This window comes from Perca fluviatilis, chromosome 11, assembly GCF_010015445.1.
Source record: "Perca fluviatilis chromosome 11, GENO_Pfluv_1.0, whole genome shotgun sequence".
NCBI classification, from domain to species: Eukaryota; Metazoa; Chordata; class Actinopteri; order Perciformes; family Percidae; genus Perca; species Perca fluviatilis.
In genome coordinates this window covers 17,393,199-17,414,997 of record NC_053122.1, presented here as the reverse complement: position 1 = coordinate 17,414,997, position 21,799 = coordinate 17,393,199, and the positions used below count along the sequence as shown (strand labels likewise).

Sequence of the window (21,799 nt, the reverse complement as noted above, 5' to 3'; positions counted from 1 at the left end):
CATCTTTAACTACCAACAGTTACTGTAGTAAAATGAAGTATCAGTCAATTTGACTCTCTCTATTTTGCTCTTTATACTCTGTGTTAATGTTGCGTACTCAGGATAATCTAGTGGACTGATAAAGGTTTCCCTCTTAGTTTTGATATAAAGCTTCACAGAACGTCACACACGACTGGCGAACGGCTCCTTTTTCATCCTACAGTGGCATTAAATGTCTCAGTGCCATCTGGAGCTGAGAAAAATAAAAACTCTCTTTTTAAAGATGCCCATTTTAATTGGTAAATATTTACTTGCAGGAGCTCTCGGGGGGCACGCATGCACACAACTTCTAATAAAGCACTTTAAAGCCTATGGGCTCTTGCTGCTTTGAGTGTGATTCTAAACAAATGCAACCTGGGGCTGAACTGTTGATAATGGTTGATAAGGGCCAATGAAACACAACGCTAAACACTGCGGTGAGCATGCAGTGCATAATAACTGCGCCAGTACAATTACCTTGTCACTGTTCACTGTGTGTGTGTGTGTGTGTGTGTGTCTGTGTGTGTGTGTGTGTGTGTGTGTGTGCAGTGATGAGTGTAGTTTGACTGTGTATGTGCAATCATATTTACAAGTGTATGTTTCTGTGTGTGCTTATGAATGTAGGGCAGGTTGGCAAAATCCAATATCACAATATTTTGACCAAATATGTTATAATATTATTTGAGGAGGAATAAAAATAACATTAAAGTTCTGCAATTGCATGCAGAATTGTGCGAGAGAGCACAACATATATCAAGAGAACCCAAAGAGATTGAAATGAAGGTTTTTCTCCCATTGATAAAAGTGTCCTTTCTATGGCTTCGTAGAAATTACAAAATATATACACACAAGACATTTGTCAACATCAGTAGTGTCGGAAAACTTTTAATTTAACTCAGCTAGACCAGACAGATGAGCTTAGAAATGTTTGTAATTTTACTGTTATTCATGCTCTATTACTTGTATGCTTGTATGCTTGTGCATGTCAGTGTGAATGTGTACTTGTGCCTGGGCATGATTGGGTTTGTGTGTGTGAGTCGATAGATGCCTGTATGTCCTGCCTTTAAGTGCAGTACATGTTTTAGTGTATATGCGTGTTTCATCTTCTTTATCTTTACACCTGCTTCTCCATGATTGTGCATATATTGATGTGTGTCTGTGTCAATTTGTGTGTGTGTGTCTAGCTTGTGACTGCTGCATGTTAGAACTTGTATTCTTATGTGCACACCGGGTCTGTGTGCACATTAATCTCTGCTGCAGCATGGTGCCTTGTATATACTGCTCTCTCTCCCTGACCCAGTATGCTGTGTGATCCTGCCTACAGCCTCATTTGTCTCCATCACGGGACAGGCGAGGTCTCGACTCACCAAAGCGCAGTATGTTTCTGGCGGATCTCCACACGTGATATTTGGGGGGTCGAGGGCCACTCGCAGGTACTTTGTCATGTCGGTGGCTTCTGGCTGACAGGCCATGTAGTCCCACGTCAGGCCCTCCTCTGTATAGATCTGGGACTTGCACACATCATAGTGTCCCCAGGCTGCCGGGTAATGTTGCATGGCATGTGCCACACTGGTGCACACAGCTTGCAGAGTGAACAATGCGGGCCAAAGCATCTCTGATCTAGTTCTGTATGGTGTCTGTGGAACTTTTTTTTTGTCTTTACAGCTGATGCTTCGTCACAGAAATGACAATATTGCTGAGAATTTTCTAAATTAAATGCAGCTTTGAATGGGGCAATGGTGCATTTGGGAACTGTGCCAGCATGTTGCTACTTTTGTTTGAGCAGCTCCAGGCAATGGTTAGCACTCATTCAGTTATTTTGTCTTCGATTGCTGCCACTTCTGCCTGGCTGATGAGGTGTGTCAACAAGGGAGCTTCTTCACAAGTGTTGGGCGTTGATGAAAGGGTCAACTAACGGTCAGATGTGATGTGTAGAGAGGAGTGATAATTCAGTGGCTGTCAGATGTCTTAGCTTGATCTCCTGTCAATTGTGGTTTTAGCAGTAGTCAGCATCCTAAAAGACAGAAGAAAATGACAGTTTGGTGAATTAAACAGACGACATAAACACAGTTATCATAACTGTTAACAGAGGTTCTACATGGTTTAGGGGAATGAGGTGGATATGTACTGCATCTTACAAACACACACACACACACACACACACACACACACACACACACACACACACACACACACACACACACACACACACACACACACACACACACACACACACACACACATAATATATACACAAACACAATGCAGGACTCTGTTGATTATATGTATCCCTCAATAATAACCTTGCCAAAATCACTGTATACAATTCAAATTGAGCTTGTTCTGCAAAGCCTAATCTCCATTTGATTTTCATACAAAAAACGCTTATTTCCATGTGTCAAGTCACTGAATTTAAGTTATTGCTTTTTCCGATTTTCTTGCCCCTGTATGGCCGAATGCAGAGTTGCGTTTGTCCGAATGCCTTCAGAGGCATTTGGGAAATATTAAAGTAAAATTGGGAGACAGAAATGGTCTATTTGAGGGATTGCATGTTTCTCAGAGCTATCACAAGCCATCAGTCAGATGGCCTATCTCATCAGGTAATAGTGCCTGGCAGCAGTCAGGGGAGACCCACGCAATGTCTTAGGTACAACGTGTGTGCAATAGTGGAGAAAATAAAACTGAGCAGCTATATACAGCTGCCTGCAACAGAGTAATGACAGAGTAAATAGGAGTTAAGTTACTGTTGACTGTCAATGTGCTCAGGTGGCCTGAGGTTTTGCCATAGAGAAAGGAAGTCTATATTCTGCGAGTGGCTGTTCAGAAAAATTCACTTACATTTCAATTGAACCTCTGCCTACTTAGGGCACAATTTCAACAAGCATGTACGGGTTATGCTCTTAAAAAGCCCATTACAAGTTTGCAGTGTCACATCACATTTATTCTTACGCAGACTTGAAAATGCCTGGCACAAGCAGCTGGTACATGCATTTGAACCAGTAAGTTTCCGGTCAGCAATTTTCCTCTCTACCCTTCAGGCTACAGCTGCGTGCCTGTGACTGACAGTTACTGCTGAAATAAAATGTTTCAGGTAAAATGGGGCTTGAAGCGTGTGGAGAATCTTTTATGTTCTGAGGAAAGAGCTGTGTCAAGAGATTATAGATTTTATCCAGAGATTATCAAGTCAAATCAAATTAATTAACAGAGGGATTTTAATAAAAAGGTTTGACGTGTGAAAGGAGAAAGACTCAGATCAGATTTGAGAAACAGAAACTTAATGAGTTGCTGTGGCTTGCACATGCAGGCTGGTTTCTGGGCTCCCTGCTTACACATGGAGGCATTAGAATTCAGTATTTTAACTTGGTCAGCTTGTCTTGGACTAAAAATTGTGCCAATTCGAATTAGTTTTGACCACATCTAAGGTAATTACTGCTTTCCTTCTTCCAACCTAATGCCCCTTTTACAATATGACTACAGGCTTGAATGCATTCCAACTGTAATGACAGATGTTCATCTGAGGCAGAAAGATCATCTACACTGCAGACCCTTCAAAGTGAGGCATGTCAGGAGGTATAAATGCCAGACTTCTGGTGGGAGATTTTGGCTCTTTAAATGCGTGCTCATGTCAATCAACAAGATTCCTAAAATGAGGCCAATTACAAATTTGATAACACAGCTGGAACTCTGAGTGATAAATAAGCCATTTCTTTAAGGGGATGCTTGCATCAAAATTCATGAATATAAATGTCAGTGATCAGAGATGCATCACGGAATGGACCACTCTCAACTCACATGGCCACACACGCATGCACACACATACACACGCATGCACACTAGGGCTGAGTGATATGGAGAAAATCAGATAGCATGATATTCTTGACCATATACCTCGATATCGATATTGCGGCGATATTGTAGGGCTGACAATTGGTGCTTTAACAAAAAATCTTCACACTTAGATTTTAGATAAATAATCATCAGTAATGTGGACATAATGTCTAAGTGGGGAAAAGGCAAATAATAGAAAAGCTAGAAATGTCTGGTAAGTTCAGAAAAGTACATCACTTTACTGTAATGCAGCCTTTAACACCAGTAAAAGACAACACTTATGTCATATCACGATATCCAAAATCTAAGACGATATCTAGTCTCATATGACAATATCGATATAATATCGATATATTGCCCAGCCCTAACGCACACACACACACACACACACACACACACACACACACACACACACACACACACACACACACACACACACCTAGGTTTACCACCTTTCATAATACTGAGGTGGACTTTCATTATAAAGACAGTTAAGCAACTGCTCAGTGGACTGTGGTTGTACTGGGCAGCTTGCAGGTATGAATGTGTAAATGTGATATGGGTGTTCCTGCAAAAGAGAGGCTTCCTCTCAGTGAACCTTCCCTGAATAAATAAAGGTTAAAAAGGTTCCTTATCTTATTTTTATTTAATAATTCAAAGCTAATAAGCAAATGGAGCTAATCACGGGAATATTGGATTTAATTAATCGACACTTGGAGCAATGAAAATCCATACATTCCATACAGATGAAAGGATGGTCTCAGGGTACTCAGTGAACCTCTGTAGACAGATACCATTCAACATTAGAGCACTACTAAGGTGACAGGAAAGGGGAAAAAAAGCAATATCAAATGTTTAAAATCTATGTAATGCTCAATAAAGTATTTCACACACAAAATTTGGAAAGCTTATTCATTTCCTATAGAGGTCCAAACATAAAAAACCGTGTGAGAACCATGTGTAATTAAAATTACACAGAAAAGACATAATTGCAATACACACCAAAAGTAGAATGATCTACCTTTGTTTCCTCCACCTTTACATCTATCAAAATGCAAGGAAAAGCTCGGGAATGTCATAATTTCACTGAGAAAAAAATATGAGGTCAGATTCTATATTAAAAGTCATCAATATTTGAGCATCTCTCCTACGCAGGGGGAGAGAGAGCTTAGGGTGACCACCTCACCCCGCCCCCTCTCTCTCTTTTCCTTTACTTGTTTTTGAAGCCTCTGAAACACCCCCTTGTGTCCGCTTGCATTTCATCCCCTGGGCAGCTCAAGCATGGCAGAGTGTTTTAAAAGTCAGCAGGCAGCCGTGCCCTGTGGCTTATATTGGTTACAAACTCCCAGCCAGACTCTTAAAAACCATAGCAGGATGTATTCCTTTCATTTATTCTTTTATAGTAATCTGGCTAAAGTGTGGGGTCGCTCTCTGTCTCTGACAGTGGCTTTCCTTTCACCTCTTGGCTCCCATACAGGGCAAAGTGCACAGGAGCTTTCCATGGTGCTGAAATACAGGATATCATCTCTGCTCCTGTGCTCCACAGTGCCTTTAACACTGACATCAGTATTTTCAAGATGACACCTTTATTGATTTTAGAATAAAAAGTAAAAAAAAGTCTCTGACAGCCTAAACTGATGCTCCCTCTGTGGTTTATCATGCAACAATTTGCTATTTTGTTGTTTTGCCTTTTTGTATCGAGCACCTGAATGGTCAAGATTTTGGATGCTCACACATACAATACCGCCTTGTTGTATTTATTGATTTTGCTGACTTTCAACCAATAACTTCTGATCCATAGCCAGTTTGAGCAGACTGATGCTTTGTGGCTGGCTGATGAGTGCAACAATAAACGGTTAATGCTTCCAACGTTCTCCGTGCCAAGAACAAACCCTTCCATATGAGTCACAGTGGGATCTACTGGCAAGCAGGAGCATGTCTGTACTGGCACACATTTGTTTTCTTATTGTTTTTCACTCCTTCGTTTCCTCTCTCTAGGTCCCTCATTCAATTTCAGTCATGCTCTCTCTCTCTTCAAACCATTTTCCATGTCTTTGTCTCTCACCAGCATTCTTGCTGCCCTATACCCAAGCACATAATTTATTACAATTAATGTCCAAGGGCTGCACCTTTAGCCTCTACAATTGGAGTGCCTTTTTATTTACAACAAGGACTGGCTGGGTGTTCCTGCAAATAGTTTCCCTGAGAGGATGTGGTTGATGTGGTGACAATGTGAGGGTTCCTCAGTGTGGAGCCCAGCTAGAGAGCCAGCCTGCCTGCACCACTGCCACACATGAAATCTGATGCCATACATTATTCAAAGTTCCTCTCCTGAACCACTAACATGCAAAAACACAGAATATGTTGCCCACATTTAAAATCCAGGACATGTAACATTTATGCAACCAGAAACAGAGGAAAGAGATCAAGTCAAATAATTTCATATTTTGTGGCAGTAATGGCGCAGTGGATATGACACATGCCTTTGGTGTGGGAGATCTGGGTTTGATTCCCACTGCGATACATCCATCCTGTCCCTAAGGAAGACACTTAACCCCTAGTTCCAGATGAGAGCAGCCTCTGATATATAGCGATTGTAAGTTGCTTTGAATAAAACCATCAGCTAAATGACGTATAATGTGATTGTGTCAGGTCATATACCCAGTTTAAATTAAGATGCAAAGAAAGCAACCATTTATCACAACTTAGACATGTAACAGAAGCTGTGCTCAGTATGTTCTGGGTCAGATTTTGCGCAGAGGCGAGGCACACCTAAATCTGATTTTACTGACCTGCTGCGCAACAGGTTAAATTCAATTTTATTTTATTTAGGCTATTAAACGAATGAGGATAATGGGAGTACATTTAGAATAACTTTAGATAAAGTAATGCAAATCCAGATTTAGAAGCTCCCATATCTTGCAAAACAAAGACAATTTCCTCAATACAGTGAAACTTATTAAAGAGGAAAATGGTAAAATGCTGTTGAATGTTTTTATTGTATTCCATGTGTGCCACTCATTCTTTATTCATTTAACCCACTTGAAACCTGATTACAGTTAACACAGCCCATGAAACAGCCCACTATAATTACCCTATAATTGCCCATTTAGTTACGATTATGTGACGGTATGCAAAAAGGAAAATGAACAATCTGATAGCTCAAAACTAAACAATACTCACATTTAACTTACACTCCTGGGACGAACTACTCATTCAACAGGTTATTTACAGCCAAGAGTAGTTGCAGAAATATTTCCATACTTCCCAATGTATTCAAATTTCACCGGATGGACCAATAAGGCAGAAAAAGCGCGCATTCACATGAAAAGCACGTTTTCCCTTTCTCTCAACTTTTCTTTAAACTTTTGCGTCTCGCTAAAGCTGCTTTTCCTTCCAAATAGCGTTCCAGGACTCGCTCACATTTAGACCTTTTCTTTCGCGCTTACACACGCCGCCGAATATCGACTGGTGTCCACACAGGCTATTTGGCTTTACGCAGCGCTGCTCTTGGCTCAGCGTTCATCGGAATGGTGCACGAAAGACACTTCAAGTAGCCTTTAAGGGGATTCACAGTGGTTGCAAATTCGTTGAAGTCCATAAACGCGTATTAAAACACATCCAATGGAGAGCCACACTTGGAGTCGTTTGGATAGATTTCTCAGCCCAGCCGAGTTGTGGACGGGAGAAGAGCAAATATATAAGCAATCTTTCTAAAATGGAGCCACTATGTCCAGTTACATACGAGCGCTCCGCCGGGTCCTAAAGATACTACTGACTTGCTTGTAAATCTCAACTTCAACCGTTGTTTTTACGCGGTTGTTAATTTCGAGCAACTGCGCCAAATATTCAGCCTTCCCTAGAGCAATTTATTGTGTTAGGCGATAAGTTTTTTTTTGCCATCAGGGCTGATACTGTGTTTAAAATGCACAACAGTTCAAACATTGTCTACTACAGTATACAGTAATAGTAATTGCAATCCTCACTTGTGGTAAGGAATATCACATACATAGGCAAATCAGACCTAGAGTAAACTGATTGAGTTTTTATTATCACGTCTCAGGAGCATGACGGGGGATGCATGTGGAGAGTAAATCCACCGAAATTTAACAGAGGCAAGTCCTCAGGGCAGAAATTCAAAGTAGGCTTCAACACAATTAGAATGCAGCCTAAGTTGCAAGAATTGGATTGCCGAAGAAATATAAAACAACTATATCTAAAAATACAATATCATTCTATATGCTGAGAACCGCCCGGGGGGTCACAGACACAGATTATTATCAGATCAACACCGCTTCAGGACTCGATGCTTTTGGAAAAACAAAAAAGATCTTACCTTCCATCTAAGAACGTGTGGGATTGGAGCTGTGCTGCAAAAAGAAAAGAAAAAGGAAAGGGAGAAAAACTCCTCCGGCCGGAGTTGTTGGTATAATTATTCGGCGAATTTTGAAGGCAGAGCTGAAAGAATAACTACAGTTAGGTGCGTCTACCAGGCTCCCTTGGCGAAGAGTCATAGATGTCACCCCACAGCCGCGGTGACAGGTCGCTTTGGACACGCATTTTAATTGTGCTGTATTGCCAACTGGTGGAGATTGCACGATAAGAACAACCGCGCCCATCTGAAGGTCACCACAGTAATTGAGTGGACCGTGTCGGTGCATAAAGGCTCAAAACTACTGAGTTTTAGCATCAGGAACTCTAGCTCTTATATTCTCCATTCGTATTTTTAGAGGTGTGTAAAATGATTGTGTTCCTTCAAAGACACAGAGCAAACTGGGACTGTTTTTTTTCTGTTGTGGTTTGTAAATCGTTTAACAAGAAATGCAAATGTGCTGCTCTGGAAAGCTTTTCAGTTTTCTTACGTTATACTGTCTTTACTGTCTGCTAATCTACAACCCTGCATGTTCAGCACCCTGGACAGCTCTTGCGCCCTGTGGGCAACTTCACAACATGCTGGAGTGGGTTTTCAATGAAGAAAGTGACGTATTATTAATTGAAATGATGCTTGAAAGCACTTTGTCACAGTTGTTTAGAAAGAAGTTTGTTATGAATCCTGTTTATTATAGTAAGAAATGTGGGGTTCCCAGTGGGTTACTTCCTTACATCCATCTTTTTTTTCTAATATTTAGTCGTTGTCTTTCTCTCCTCCTCCCCTTACATCTTTTCATCCATTTTATTTCAAAATTTAAGAATATACCCATTGGAATGAACCATCTCGTTTTCATGTGTCCATTTAACCATCTTTGTTATTTTCATATCATCTCTTTCTTTTAGACACAGTATCAGAAAATACTAGTCTACATCAAAACCTCTTTTCCTTGCTCTTCATTACTCTTGTTTTGCAGAATATAAGTGTTTAAAATGCCCCCTAAATAGAACCACAGCCCGTATTGATTTCTGGCAAATTAATATGCAATGAAAGACCTGTAATCCCATTAAAAAGTGACAATGGCATTTCTGTTCTGATAAAGGCAGATTTTGGTCGGGACCGGAGCTGAATCACAACAAGTCTCTCATCCCTACTGAGGTAAAGTGGCTCACATTGTATCAGAGGGCTCAGCCTTTGCTTGGAGCGACTGCTGCTCTTGACATTTCCATTAAATCATTCCTCCAGGAAATACTACCATCCTGCCCTGACAGTCACATTTCCATGACTGTGCTCTGTCATTTTGATTATAAGCAGTATAGATAGATAGATAGATAGATAGATAGATAGATAGATAGATAGATAGATAGATAGGTGCCAATTTCTCAAAAACATTAGGGGATTATGACTACAAGACAAATAGTCTACAGCCATGGCAGTAGCTCTTAGGCACAATGTTGACACGCTAACATGTTCACAGTGAAAATGCTAACACGTTGAGTTTAAGTTTAGCGTGTTAGCATGCTAATATTTGTATTATGTTCAACACAAAGTACGTCTAAGGCTGATAGGAGTGTATTTTTGGTGTAGATTCATTTTCCAGTCATTTGATCATAAACCAAAGTATTTGACAAATAAGAAAATTCTGACCTGATGATTACATTTTCAATTCAATTCAATTTTATTTATAGTATCAAATCATAAAAAGTGTTATCTTGAGACACTTTACAGATAGAGTAGGTCTAGACCACACTCTATAATTTACAAAGACCCAACAATTCCAGTAATTCCCACAAGAGCAAGCATTTAGTGCGACAGTGGCGAGGAAACTAGGATGGCACTAGATGAAAAGTCAGAGGATCACCAAAGTGATTACAAATACTCGGTACCAAATGTCATGGTAATCCCTCCACTCCTCCAAACAGTTTTCGATCATTTCACTCAAAACCACAAATGTCAACCTCCTAGTGGTGCTAGAGGAAGAGGAAGTCAGAGGAACACCAACATCAGTAGGAGTCACTCTCTTAGGACCATAATTGCCTGGAAAAAAATTGCATGGCAATCCATCTAATAGTTGTTGAGTTATTTCAGTCTGAACCAAAGTGGCAATTCCGCATGAGAAATTCAAACAATCACAATGATCTTGTGGGTTTCTGTTTTTGCTTTACCTATTTTTATTCCATAAACATAGGTTCATTGAATTTCAATGTGTGCACACTACAGTAGTTTGAAGTAGTAGGAATACAAATAGCTGCAATAGATGGCTCTCCCCACTCCTTCACAGCCCCCATGGGTCAAAGGCTGCAGGGTCATCTGAATGAATCCACAAAGCCTGCTTGAAATCACATCAGAGAGTAAGGAATTCCTCCATAGCTGCTCCACGGTGTTTCAGCAGTGTGCTACAATGTACAATGAGGATACAGAGGTGGAGTCTGCCCTCTCACCCTCTGCATGTCCTCTCCCTCGGTGCCACCGAGAGCTTACGCTGACAGAGATGGAGGGCTTGCTGTTTGATTCAACTCTCAGGGGTCTATTGATAGTTTCAAAGTGGAGTCCACCTGCCACTGCTTTAATCATCCGTGACCCCAGCTGCATGTTGGAAGACTGCAGAGGGGGACAGGATCAGCAGCCCTTTACGTGTGTATGTGTGTGTGTGTGTGTGTGTGTGTGTGTGTGTGTGTGTGTGTGTGTGTGTGTGTGTGTGTGTGTGTGTGTGGGTGGGTGGGTGTGTTTGTGTGTGAGCAGTCAAGGGAAAGAGAAGGAGAAGAAGGAGGGACAGATAAAGATAGAGAGAGGATGAAGAAACATTCAGATCTAAAGAGATATGATAGGGAGAATGAATGAGTCTTTCCAGCCACTTTTTAACCCCGTTGTCTTCATGTGTGGGTTGAGAGTCTATGCGCTGAGAGTTGGAATAACACTTGTTTGGATTCCACTCAGCTCCAGGCTTCTTCTTTTTTTTCTCATGAAGCATTTCTTTCGGGTTTAAATGTATTATTAGTGTATCTAATCCGATTTTTCTCCAGAGATGGAGCAGAGTAAATCAGCATGCAGGCACAACTTATGGCTGCCAAATTAAATCAATTTATTCCGAAGCCTTTCTTAAGGCCAAGGTTGTAATTATGGCATGCAATTAGAGGGGGTATAAATATTAGATAACTTCCAAATTCCCAGTGAAAGTTAACCCAAAAGTTGTTTTTTCAGGTATTGGTGATTTACATAAAGATCTCAGAGTGCTTCTGGCTTTAATTAAAGTAAAATTCACATACCGCTGACAAACATCACTCATCTATTGTCGAGTTTTGTGAGAAGGTTGTTATAACTGTTTACCTTTGCTGATTGCGTCACCAGAAGTCTACTGATAATTGGAGTGAAACTTTACCTTTAAAGTGACAAGTTGAGCAACCGTGTGGTGGCATATGACAGTGTAGCTTTTCACCAAGTAAAATTTGAGAGGGTTGTTACCACACATAAAAGTCTCAGTGTACAAGAAATATGTGACTTTTCTGGAGAATATGCCAAAGTCACTGCAGTGCAGCTTAGAACAGGAAGTGATCAGGGCAAGGAAGGAGATGGGAGAGTCAGGAAACTCTCTTTGGAATTAGTTCAAGCACTGCTGTGTGTGTGTGTGTGTGTGTGTGTGTGTGTGTGTGTGTGTGTGTGTGTGTGTGTGTGTGCGTGCATTCATGCATTCGTGCGTACGTGCGTGCTTGCACGCTAGGGAAAGTAATGCTGTTTTGAGACATAAGCATAAAATGTACAGTATTCATTAAGTTTGTAAAAGTCCTTATTACTTCTATGGTAAAAATGTAACAGATAAAACGTTCTGCAGTTACTTCTATGTCTTAATAACCTCTATTAGTTACCAGTACAATTAGTTAACTGAGTTACCACAAGACAATGATCATAACCAAATCAAACCATAGGGATTTATAGTCTTGTCCCATTTCTGATTTGTCCATCGATTCAAATTTGCCTGGTGTTGCACTCATTGATGGCAGTTTCCCCAGCTTGAAGAAGCAATTGTCCCATTAGAGCTTTGTATATAGCAGTTCGTTACAGTTACAATTGAAATAGTTGGTATTTAGAATACAGTTACATTGTTGAAATCAATGGATTACATGACGATACTTATCTGTTTCACGAGTTTATTCACTCTGACTAAATCAAGGCAACTCTATGCATTTTCCAGAAGCCCCGATATGAAATCGAAAAAAATAGCTATTTGCGTGATCAGTCGCAATGGAGTCGGAACTGGCACGACAGAGCCAGGACAGGAATAAGTTTCTATCTTGGAAATTCAAACAGCATTTCACATTAAAGAACGAACAGGGAGAATGAAATATAACTGTGCAGTGCAGCCTCTGCTTGCCAGCAACCAACCTCCTTCAGCGTCCAAATTACTCCACCTCCAACCTGAAGAAGCATCTTAAAGTAAGTTATTTTTTTAATTAGCCAAGGGTAGTCGTCTGCTGTAGTTTTACTGGTCACCTTGCTATTTTAACATTGACGTGCGACTTTACATTCTCCTACGTGCTGATTTACTAGCTCCAGAGCCGTTTAAAGACTGACTAGCCCCGTTTGACATGCTAGCTAACGTTAGCTAAAATTAGCTCGTGGTAGCAAGACTGCGGTTACATTTTTGTAGTATGCAGTTCGGGACTACCAATACAATAATCTATCTGCTTGTTCAGGTACACATTCAGCTAGTTGGAATAAAAAGAACACACCATTATAGGCCTGTTTAGTAAGCTGGATGTGATAGCTGCATTCCTACACTTATAAAACGCAATTCAATGTGGAAGTAATCCTGAAGTAATTCAAGTATTCAGAATACATTACTCAGATTGAGTAACGTAACGGAATACGTTAAAAATTACATTTGTGGGCATGTATTCTGTATTCTGTAACGAAATACATTTTGAAAGTATCCTTCCCAACACTGCAAGTATGAATGGGATTGACACAGCTGTACGAAAATAACAACCTTTAAATCAGCATGTTTCTTTGACTTGACAATATTAAAGGGGACTTTCATGAAAACCTCTTTTTCACACTTTTTCAGTGCTTGTGCACATACATTTGGGTATCTGGAGTGCCCAACAATCCACACACTGTGAAATAACACAACCCAGTCAGTTTAAGTGGGCTTCCTAGATCACAAAACATGGGATTCAACAAGACATTCAGATTTGGCTCCCCTTTCCATGTCACATGCAGGCTCATTAGAGTTAACTGCTCCTAGCAACTCCTGCTGCAAGTGAGACAGCGAGACAGATTCCTCACTTACTACTAATTGTTTGGGGCAAAACAAAGCAACATGCTTTTCCTCAATTGTTCTCCACAGTAAAATTGCTGCCATCATAACTTCTGTATCCAAAGTTAAATTGACCTAATTTGGCTGCAAAACCAGAAAACCAGGGTAGTGTGTGCCTCTATGGCTCACGTAACTGGCCAAGAGAGTGCAATTGCACTCTCCATTTAAAATAATTTTCTTGCTCTGTACAAAGACGCACTTGCGCTTTTGATGTGAAAGCCCAGAAACATGAAAAAAAGGTCAATGCAATACATTTTTGATTATAGGGTTAACACAAGTGGTGCTGTTGGAGCAACTGTTACTCAAAACTTAGACCACATTACAGATGGCGAGCATGTCACTGCTTTTTGTTCCCCTTTCATAACTGGCATCATTCTGGATCTTTTCAAAAGTGATTTTCATTTCTAGTCCATACACACCAAGCATCAATAGGATGCTCTGACGGTACCTGGACTTGTCTTTGTTGCAAAGAAGGCAAAGGAAAACAATTGATAGAACCAAATCCAATTTAAAGTCTGAGTAAAATAGAATATTGAGTATTGTGTTTACTACTGAAACCTTTCAAATGACACATCCATCCACAACCATCATCATAATTCTCTATTACATTATAGACAGACAGACAGACAGACAGACATGACTGACTACTCTTTGCACTCTGGAATCAAAAGTCTTGTTGAGTGGGTGGCACACTTCCCTGCCAGGTATGAGAGGTAAGCGGGTGGCACCTCTGCTGCACCAGAACCAGGGCATATAAACAGCTGTAGCCCGGCATCTCTTGCTTTGAGAGAAGCGGGCAACATGCCAACCTCTCTGGGATCTGTGCTACATTTCATAACATGATAGATGGCACGAACAAATAAGTTCATTAACAGCCCTCCTTAATATTTGAGAGGAGATAAAAGTGTTATTTTAGGATGAAATTTATACTCTAATGAGGTGATAACTGTGAACTATTCCCATCTGAGCGATAGGCCCATTGACACATTCAGATTATTTCCTGCCCTTTTGCTTCAATGGACAAATTAGATGCTATTAAGTGTTTAATTGTGGCTGTATGTACTGACGATGGCTTATACTGTACTTGCCACAGGCTTATTCAAATTTTCACGGCAAGATGACTTTAAAATAAAAATGTATACAAATCAAAGTGCTTAACGTGTCATAAAACAACCACTACTAGTTTTGGAGGTGAAAAAGAACATCCCATTAGGTAATAGACTGCAGGAGGCTTTGTGTGTTTTTTTTTCTTTTGCTTTACAGCGTTGATTCCAACAGCTCTAAGTTTTGATTCACATGTCTACAAACCAATGTGAGCCTCTTGACATTTATTAGGTACGGCATGCCAAAAAGTCCACATATTCCCTGAGGTTCTTTTGATTTGTCTTGACAATGTTTAGACTTTTTTATGTGGTGCAGAGGAGAGCAGATATTTCCTTGCAAGATTTTTAGTAGATTGAGAGTACAGTGGTGTTATATTGCAGATTAGAAATGTGGAATAGTTGACCATAACATGTTAATTGCTCTGTGCATTGATCTTTGCCAAGATAACATTTGGTGAATTTTAATGGCTCATTTACTGGGAAACTGTGGCATCAGTTGTTGGAGCATATTGTAAAGTTTATTAAATCACGTCTCTTTGTCAGGGGGAATAAAAAAAACATTAGAATGAATCAGATCAAGACAGTATTTCTTGGCTTGACATTTATGTCTTGACGCTTTTTAGTAGTTGTGTGATCACTGGTCTACTTCAAGAAAGACAATGTGCACGTCCATGTAGTTGCTGGTGCAGGACAAATAAATATTCAAAACAAGTGTAGTCTGCACAACAGCTGGATCGTTATGTGTGCCTTATTTGCACAATTAACGTATCTTTCCAGAGCATCCAGCTGTTGTGCGGACTTCACTCACCACTGGTCTACTTCCCAAAAGGCAGCCTTAGATGGAATATATCCCAGAATCAATTATCTATAAATTGGATTATATTACAGAGAACAGTAGCGCTGAATATGTCTACTAGAGGCTCTCAGAAGACAGTCATCAGAGTGTAACCAACCAACACTGGGCGCATGTTAACAAGGTTTAGCACAGACAAACGTTGCCGCTGTCATTAATTAAAATTCCAAGCAGCCATTTATTATTCTTTGTCACTACTACATGCATCTCTCTATTCAATAGGCAGTGCCATGTTATCCCACAAACATGAAACTATTAATGGATTGGACTTTTCTTGTGTTCTGCCTTATTAATCACCTGACTATAAATTAAGCCTGCACAGCCAGTGCTGAGCTTGTTACTCTCATATATCATGCTATTTGTGTCTGTCATGTTCGGAGCGGTTCATTATTTCCCACATGGACCATTGGCAGCCGACAAGGTAGTCATTGACCTCCACCTAATCTACTTTTGATTGAGGGTAACACATTTGGATGTGGAGACTGCTTGCTAATGTTTAGGTCCATTTAGAGAATATTGACTCAGAAGGATAGAATACACTGTAAAATAAAGTTCATATGTCGATTTGTGTGTCTGTAAATGCTTGACTAAGCATCCACTCACACATGTCTAATGTGCTTTTCATTGAGGTTAACCTGTTGGATGTTTAAAAACCACAGAGACTTGTGCTGCTCAAAAATTAACTCAACTGCTGAAGCTGCTGTAGTATCAGGAGGAAAAAGATCACATCTTCAAAAACTCTAGCAAGCTCAACAAATAACAAAACCTCTCGCTCCCACTGGCTCTCCTACACTGCACTGCATTTCACTTTGAAATTAGAATAGTAGAGAAATTGTCTGACTTGTCTGACTTGACTGCTGTTTCTGAGATTATTACCCTGTTTTTCTTTAGCCACTAAACATGCCTACTGTATGTTATATAATAGTTACAAATTACCCAGCATGGCTTCTGTAGCCTCTGGGAGTCCAGACAACCTTAGTTGTCAAGTCAATTCTCAGAGCAAATCCAGTGGAGTTTGAGGTGAGACAAGGACCAGAAGCCATTACTAGGCTTGCCACGGTAGTCAGTGTTACACGGGCATACACTGATTACATTTCTGTTTAGAAAGAAAACCTATTTAGTCAATTTTTGCCTATTAGCGGCCCTGTGAAACTGCTCTGCTCTATACAGCGTCACAGCACAGAGTAGTATAAGTCAGATTTCACTCATCACCTGACGAGATACGATAGGATCACTGCGCCGCTGACCGAACACCTGAATTAGTTCAAATATAAATATTTCAGGACATAAGATAAATACCTGGTCCATAATATTACCTTCAAGTATTAGTAGTATAAAAGTATAGAGTATAATGTGTGGATGTGGAGTATACGTATGTTGAGTATAAACACCATTTAAAGGATAGGTTGCCTATATTGAAAGAGTTATCGAGTTATGCTGATTTTGGTTGTTCCTCCTGTCCATAGTGATTCCTTCGTAACGTAAGTGATCACAAAATTCCACAGTGATCATTTTGTGGAAAAATGTATTCTGAATTTCAGCCAAAGTTTATGTGAGGCTTTAGCAGTCTGAGTTAGTCAAATCAAGTTGAATATGCCCCTTTCAAAGTTACAGTTGTTATGACATTCCCTTTCCTTTAAGGCATTTTCTAATCACAAACATGTATCTACTTCAGGTCTATCTGTCTGCCTTGTATTCTTCCACTTCCAAGTAATCAGTACAGAGGAACTGACAAATCAATTCAATGTATTTGGATGTCAATTATATCTAAATGTTTCTATAAGTGAAATGTTTGTATCTTAGGAGACAAGATAAAATAAACTGCAGTTTTACTTAATGTGTTGTGAGGAAAATATTTTTGTCAAAAAATGCAAGAAAGCAGCAGTTTTCAAGTTACATAAGTCAAGTCCAGATGCTAAGTACAATAATACTGTATTCATATGAGTTTTATGTTTGAGCAATATGACAATATTTAGTGTACCATGAGATGATATAAAAAGAGATTTTCCTAAACTCTCCTCTTAGCTGTCCCTTTAATATAGTTCGGTGTATGAGGCCATTGTAGGGCAATATGAATGAATGAGCAGGTCTACTTTATGGCAATATGCGCTTTATATGATTTTGGTATCAATGTGATGAATCTTGATTTGCCAGGTGTTTAATTCACTAGATTATTTGATCTGTAAACAGTCTTTCAAATATGTTTTTTTAACATCTTTTTAATATTTTTTTTTTTTAAGATATCAATCATAACATTATTATAATGTAACATTATGGGATAAATGATTTTGCTCCTATGGTCCACTCTTACCCTGACATATACTTAATTTATCCATACCACCTTTCAGTAAATGATGCGTAATGTTTGCTCATGCCTTGTTAGAAAGTAAGAAGCATAGAAGCCTTTATGCATGACTCTATTAACATGTATACCTGCTGAATCAGTGGTTTATTAAATGGTTATACCCATTGCCCTCTAATAATGACTTACTAACATTTACACCTGCGATCCATAAATATTTAAAAAATGGATTTCCAACATTTATAACTGCATGTGTTTATTAATTCAGCCATTCATTGTTATGCTGTCTTTACTCCCAGTATTAACATGCATTGGCATGCCTCCAGCTAAGGTATTTCATCAGAAACTCAGGTGATTAAAAGTAGAGGGGAAGCAGATTTTGAATAGTTGTAATGTCTTATCCACAAGTTTTCTGGAGAATTCCTTGAGCAGACTTTTATGTGGAAGATAACTGTCATCACATATTTTTTTTCTGCCAATCTTATCTCCTCCAAAAACATGATATTTTTGGAGATAGAGTTACTGTATTTTACAGGCTCACGTATCTACCCATAGAGTTCTCTGTTCTCCCTCTATACTACCCCTGATATATACGGTGCCTTTTTTTATTCCACCCACACAAACAGATACATGTGCACACAAGCACCCTGACACCAACACTTACACACACACACACGCATCATTCCAACAAGAATACACAAGTAAACACCGCCCTCAAACGGAGGCATCCTCGTCAAATGTTTCTTGTTGTTTTCTTATTCGGGTTTGCAATGCTCCTTGAAGTAACCTTTCTCATTCTGAGAATCTGCAATGCAGGCTGTCTTCATTTAGGTGTTTGTTGGGTGGGCAGGGTGGAGACTGCATTATTTATGATGAGGCAAACCAGCAGCAAGTGATAGGCACCAAACAGACACGAGAACAGCCCCTCATACCAGAGCGAAGCAATCAAACACAGTCCCTGTGCATTTAGTAACGCCTCATGACACCTCTTTTCATTTTACACATAAAACATTGTATCCTCTCCTACTGAGGGCCTCAAAGAGGACACAAATGAGAAGCTTCAGAATTGGGAGTCCTAAGAGAGCGTGTCAGCAAATGTTGGTGTAAAAGTGTTGCAACTGATTTGTCAGAAAATAAAGGAGTGCGTAGGAATCATGATAAACATTTCTCCAGATGAACAAGGACACCTCTATCTCCACCCCTCATCTGGAGGAAGCATTGTTTTCCGCAGAAACAAAGCGTCACATCAGCGCTGAAATAGGCAGCTGTCTCCTTGATATAGACAGATCTAATGAATTCATATTACAATGCAAATAGCACCTATCCATTATCATCCACCGCGGAATCCTCTTTGTTTGTCGGGATTAACATTAATCTCAGAATCTGAAGAGTGGCCGACAGAGACTTACTTGTGATGTTCATGTTATGGAAAATGAATAAAGCATGAAGGCGAAGTGTTTGGGTGCAGAACAGGCTTTGTGGAGAAGACAGGGATGGGTTGAGAGATGTGGATAGGTGGAAAGGGGGTGTTGTGGGATGGAGGGCGGTGTGGAGGCCACAGGGTCCGCAGTTCAGGTCTGTTGAGAAATCCTCAGTATTTCTTCAGTATGCAAGGCAGGTGCTGGAATCCGGCGAAACCTCTTAAATATTAAACGCCAACCACCTGCAGTTTCTCTCTCTCTTTCTATTCAATAATAGAGTCCAGACAGGAAGCTGTGATATGAGTGATGGTTACATAACAGAGAATAGTACAAGACATGTTTACAACAAAACCAACACCATACCAGCCAATGTGTCTATGTAGTTATCAGGACATATATTCTGATGGATAAATAATAAACTTAAATTGCACTTCTACTTAATCACCAGGTTTCCCTAATATCATGAATGCCTCTTAAGGAACTGGGTGGCAGGTTGTTCTTTTCAACAAAATTAGAATTTCTAAAAATTCCTCATGGTCACAACGGAGTAATAGCTTCAATTGTGTATATTTTACCTAATTAGATAACTGCAGGCTTAAAATTTCCAGACAGATAGATAGTTTGTTGATCTTTTCATTCCTAAAAATTGACTTCAATCCCTGAAATGGATTTTGGTATTTCTCTGGAGGCCCAGTGTCGGCCTCATTTCCTGATCAAAAGAGTTGTCTCTTCCTGTCTGGGACAGATCTGGGATTAAATGGCTACCTTTGATGATTCACTTAGCAAAATTACAACCCTGTCTCCAAAGATTACTCTCCCCGCTGCCCCTCCCCCCCGCCCCCCTCCCCATTTCTGAGGTTCTGTCAGTTAAAATACTTAAATTTAGATGTCAATTTAAAATCAGAGCTTTATTGGTGTACTATTTTACATTCAGAAACATTCACAGACATATGTTGGTTATATTTAGATATAAACACTTATGACAATAAATCAAACATGTACAAACAGAATTTCCCCATGATGGCAATCTCAAATGAAGGCAAGATTTAGTTTAAATATTTAAGACTTCAATACCCAGAGGTCCAAAGGAAGATTATTTCCTAACGCAAAGGCTTTCAAGCGGGGGAGCAGAGTTCATGACCCGAAAGAACTTAAGGGCAAAAAAACAAGACTTTCACCTACTTTTCAGACCCTGTTTACACGTATATGGTTATTTTTACAAACGGAGACATTTCCCTTTGTTTGTACCCTTCGTTTACACGCAATCGGAGAATTCGCCTCTGAAACCGAGTCTTTCTAAAAACTCCGGCCTGAGTGGGGATTTTTGAAATCTTCGTTTGCACGTTTGCATGTAAACTGAGACAAACGGAGGTTTAGGCAGCCGAGAGAGAGAAAGAGGAAGTGATTGGTTGCTGTTGTTGCTATTTTCGGGATTCTGATAACGTGGGCTTGAGCTTCTCGTTACACTGCCACCTACAGGTTTGGCATGCTCTTGACTGCACTGACGGCATATATACACGGGTACATGTAAATAAACACTTTTCTGAAAACTGACAGCTGTGCACAATGTCATTTTTGAAAAACGGAGAGGTTGAAATGTCCGTTTATGAAAATAGCCGGCCATGTGTAAATGTAGCATCACTTACTACTTAAGCGGACATAACTGTCATGTGACCGGTCTTTACATGACCGTAACCCGTAATTTCGTAGGATATCATACAAATGGTTGTGCATACGTTTTCATACGATATCATGTGAAGGATATCATCTTTTATGAGAATATGTGACGTTTAAATGCAGTCAGAGAAAAGGCTACCAATCTCAGTAATGGTTTGCACATTCTGTTTTATTTAAGACAATTATTTGTACTTATGTAACATAGTAATTAAATATTACTGTAAAATACTACATGTGACACCTTTAGTGATTTGATGCTATGACTGTGCTGTGAGGGTGTCTATCCACATTTGAAACAAACACAGAGACACAAGAGTGGGATTGACAAGTGTCAAGTGAAATAGACAGCAAATAAGTGTATTTCCCAAAATGTTAAACTTTTCCTTTAATTTGGACAAATATGCTGCTTTAGTGTCTCCTCGGGGAATGTGGTTTGCAGTTTTCTCTATAACTAAGCAAAAACTTCAACACATGGAAGTTCAAACACTTAAACATGGAAGGCAGGAAAAACAACATTGTGCATTGGCATTGTGGGGAATGGCAGAAACATGTAGCACATAGTTGTGTTGCTTTTATGTCACCAGTTTGAATCTCTTCTCTTCCTTGATGTCTGTTGCTGGAATGCTTTAAAGCAAGGTGCCGTATCAATCTGGACAAGTACCTTGTACTGTGTTTGTTTTAAGTTGCACTTATTCAAAAATAATGGCCCAAAACTAAAATGACATTGAATTATTTTCAAAGGTTGATGTATATGGACTGTTGTGTATTATTAACATTTTTGTAGAATTGTTTTCTGAAGATTAAACCTAACCAAATGTAAAGCATAGCCGTTGTTTTTGTGGTAATGTTCTTAGATACAGGATAAGGAAAAAAAAAAATATAGAGCTGTCTGTATATTTCCAATCTAACTATAT

General features: G+C 39.7%; 1 protein-coding gene across 1 annotated transcript in view; it reads right to left on the bottom strand.

The window, feature by feature from the left end:
* Positions 1 to 8,501, bottom strand: part of LOC120568596 (netrin-G1-like) — a 77,057-nt gene extending 68,556 nt beyond the window's left edge. The window contains exons 1-2 of the mRNA XM_039816209.1: positions 8,183 to 8,501; positions 1,386 to 2,032 (exon numbers count right to left, since the gene is read on the bottom strand). Coding sequence (XP_039672143.1) covers positions 1,386 to 1,631 — 246 coding nt within the window. The 5' untranslated portion in view covers positions 1,632 to 2,032; positions 8,183 to 8,501. The remainder of the gene's footprint in view (positions 1 to 1,385; positions 2,033 to 8,182) is intronic.
* Positions 8,502 to 21,799: the final 13,298 nt, after the last annotated feature.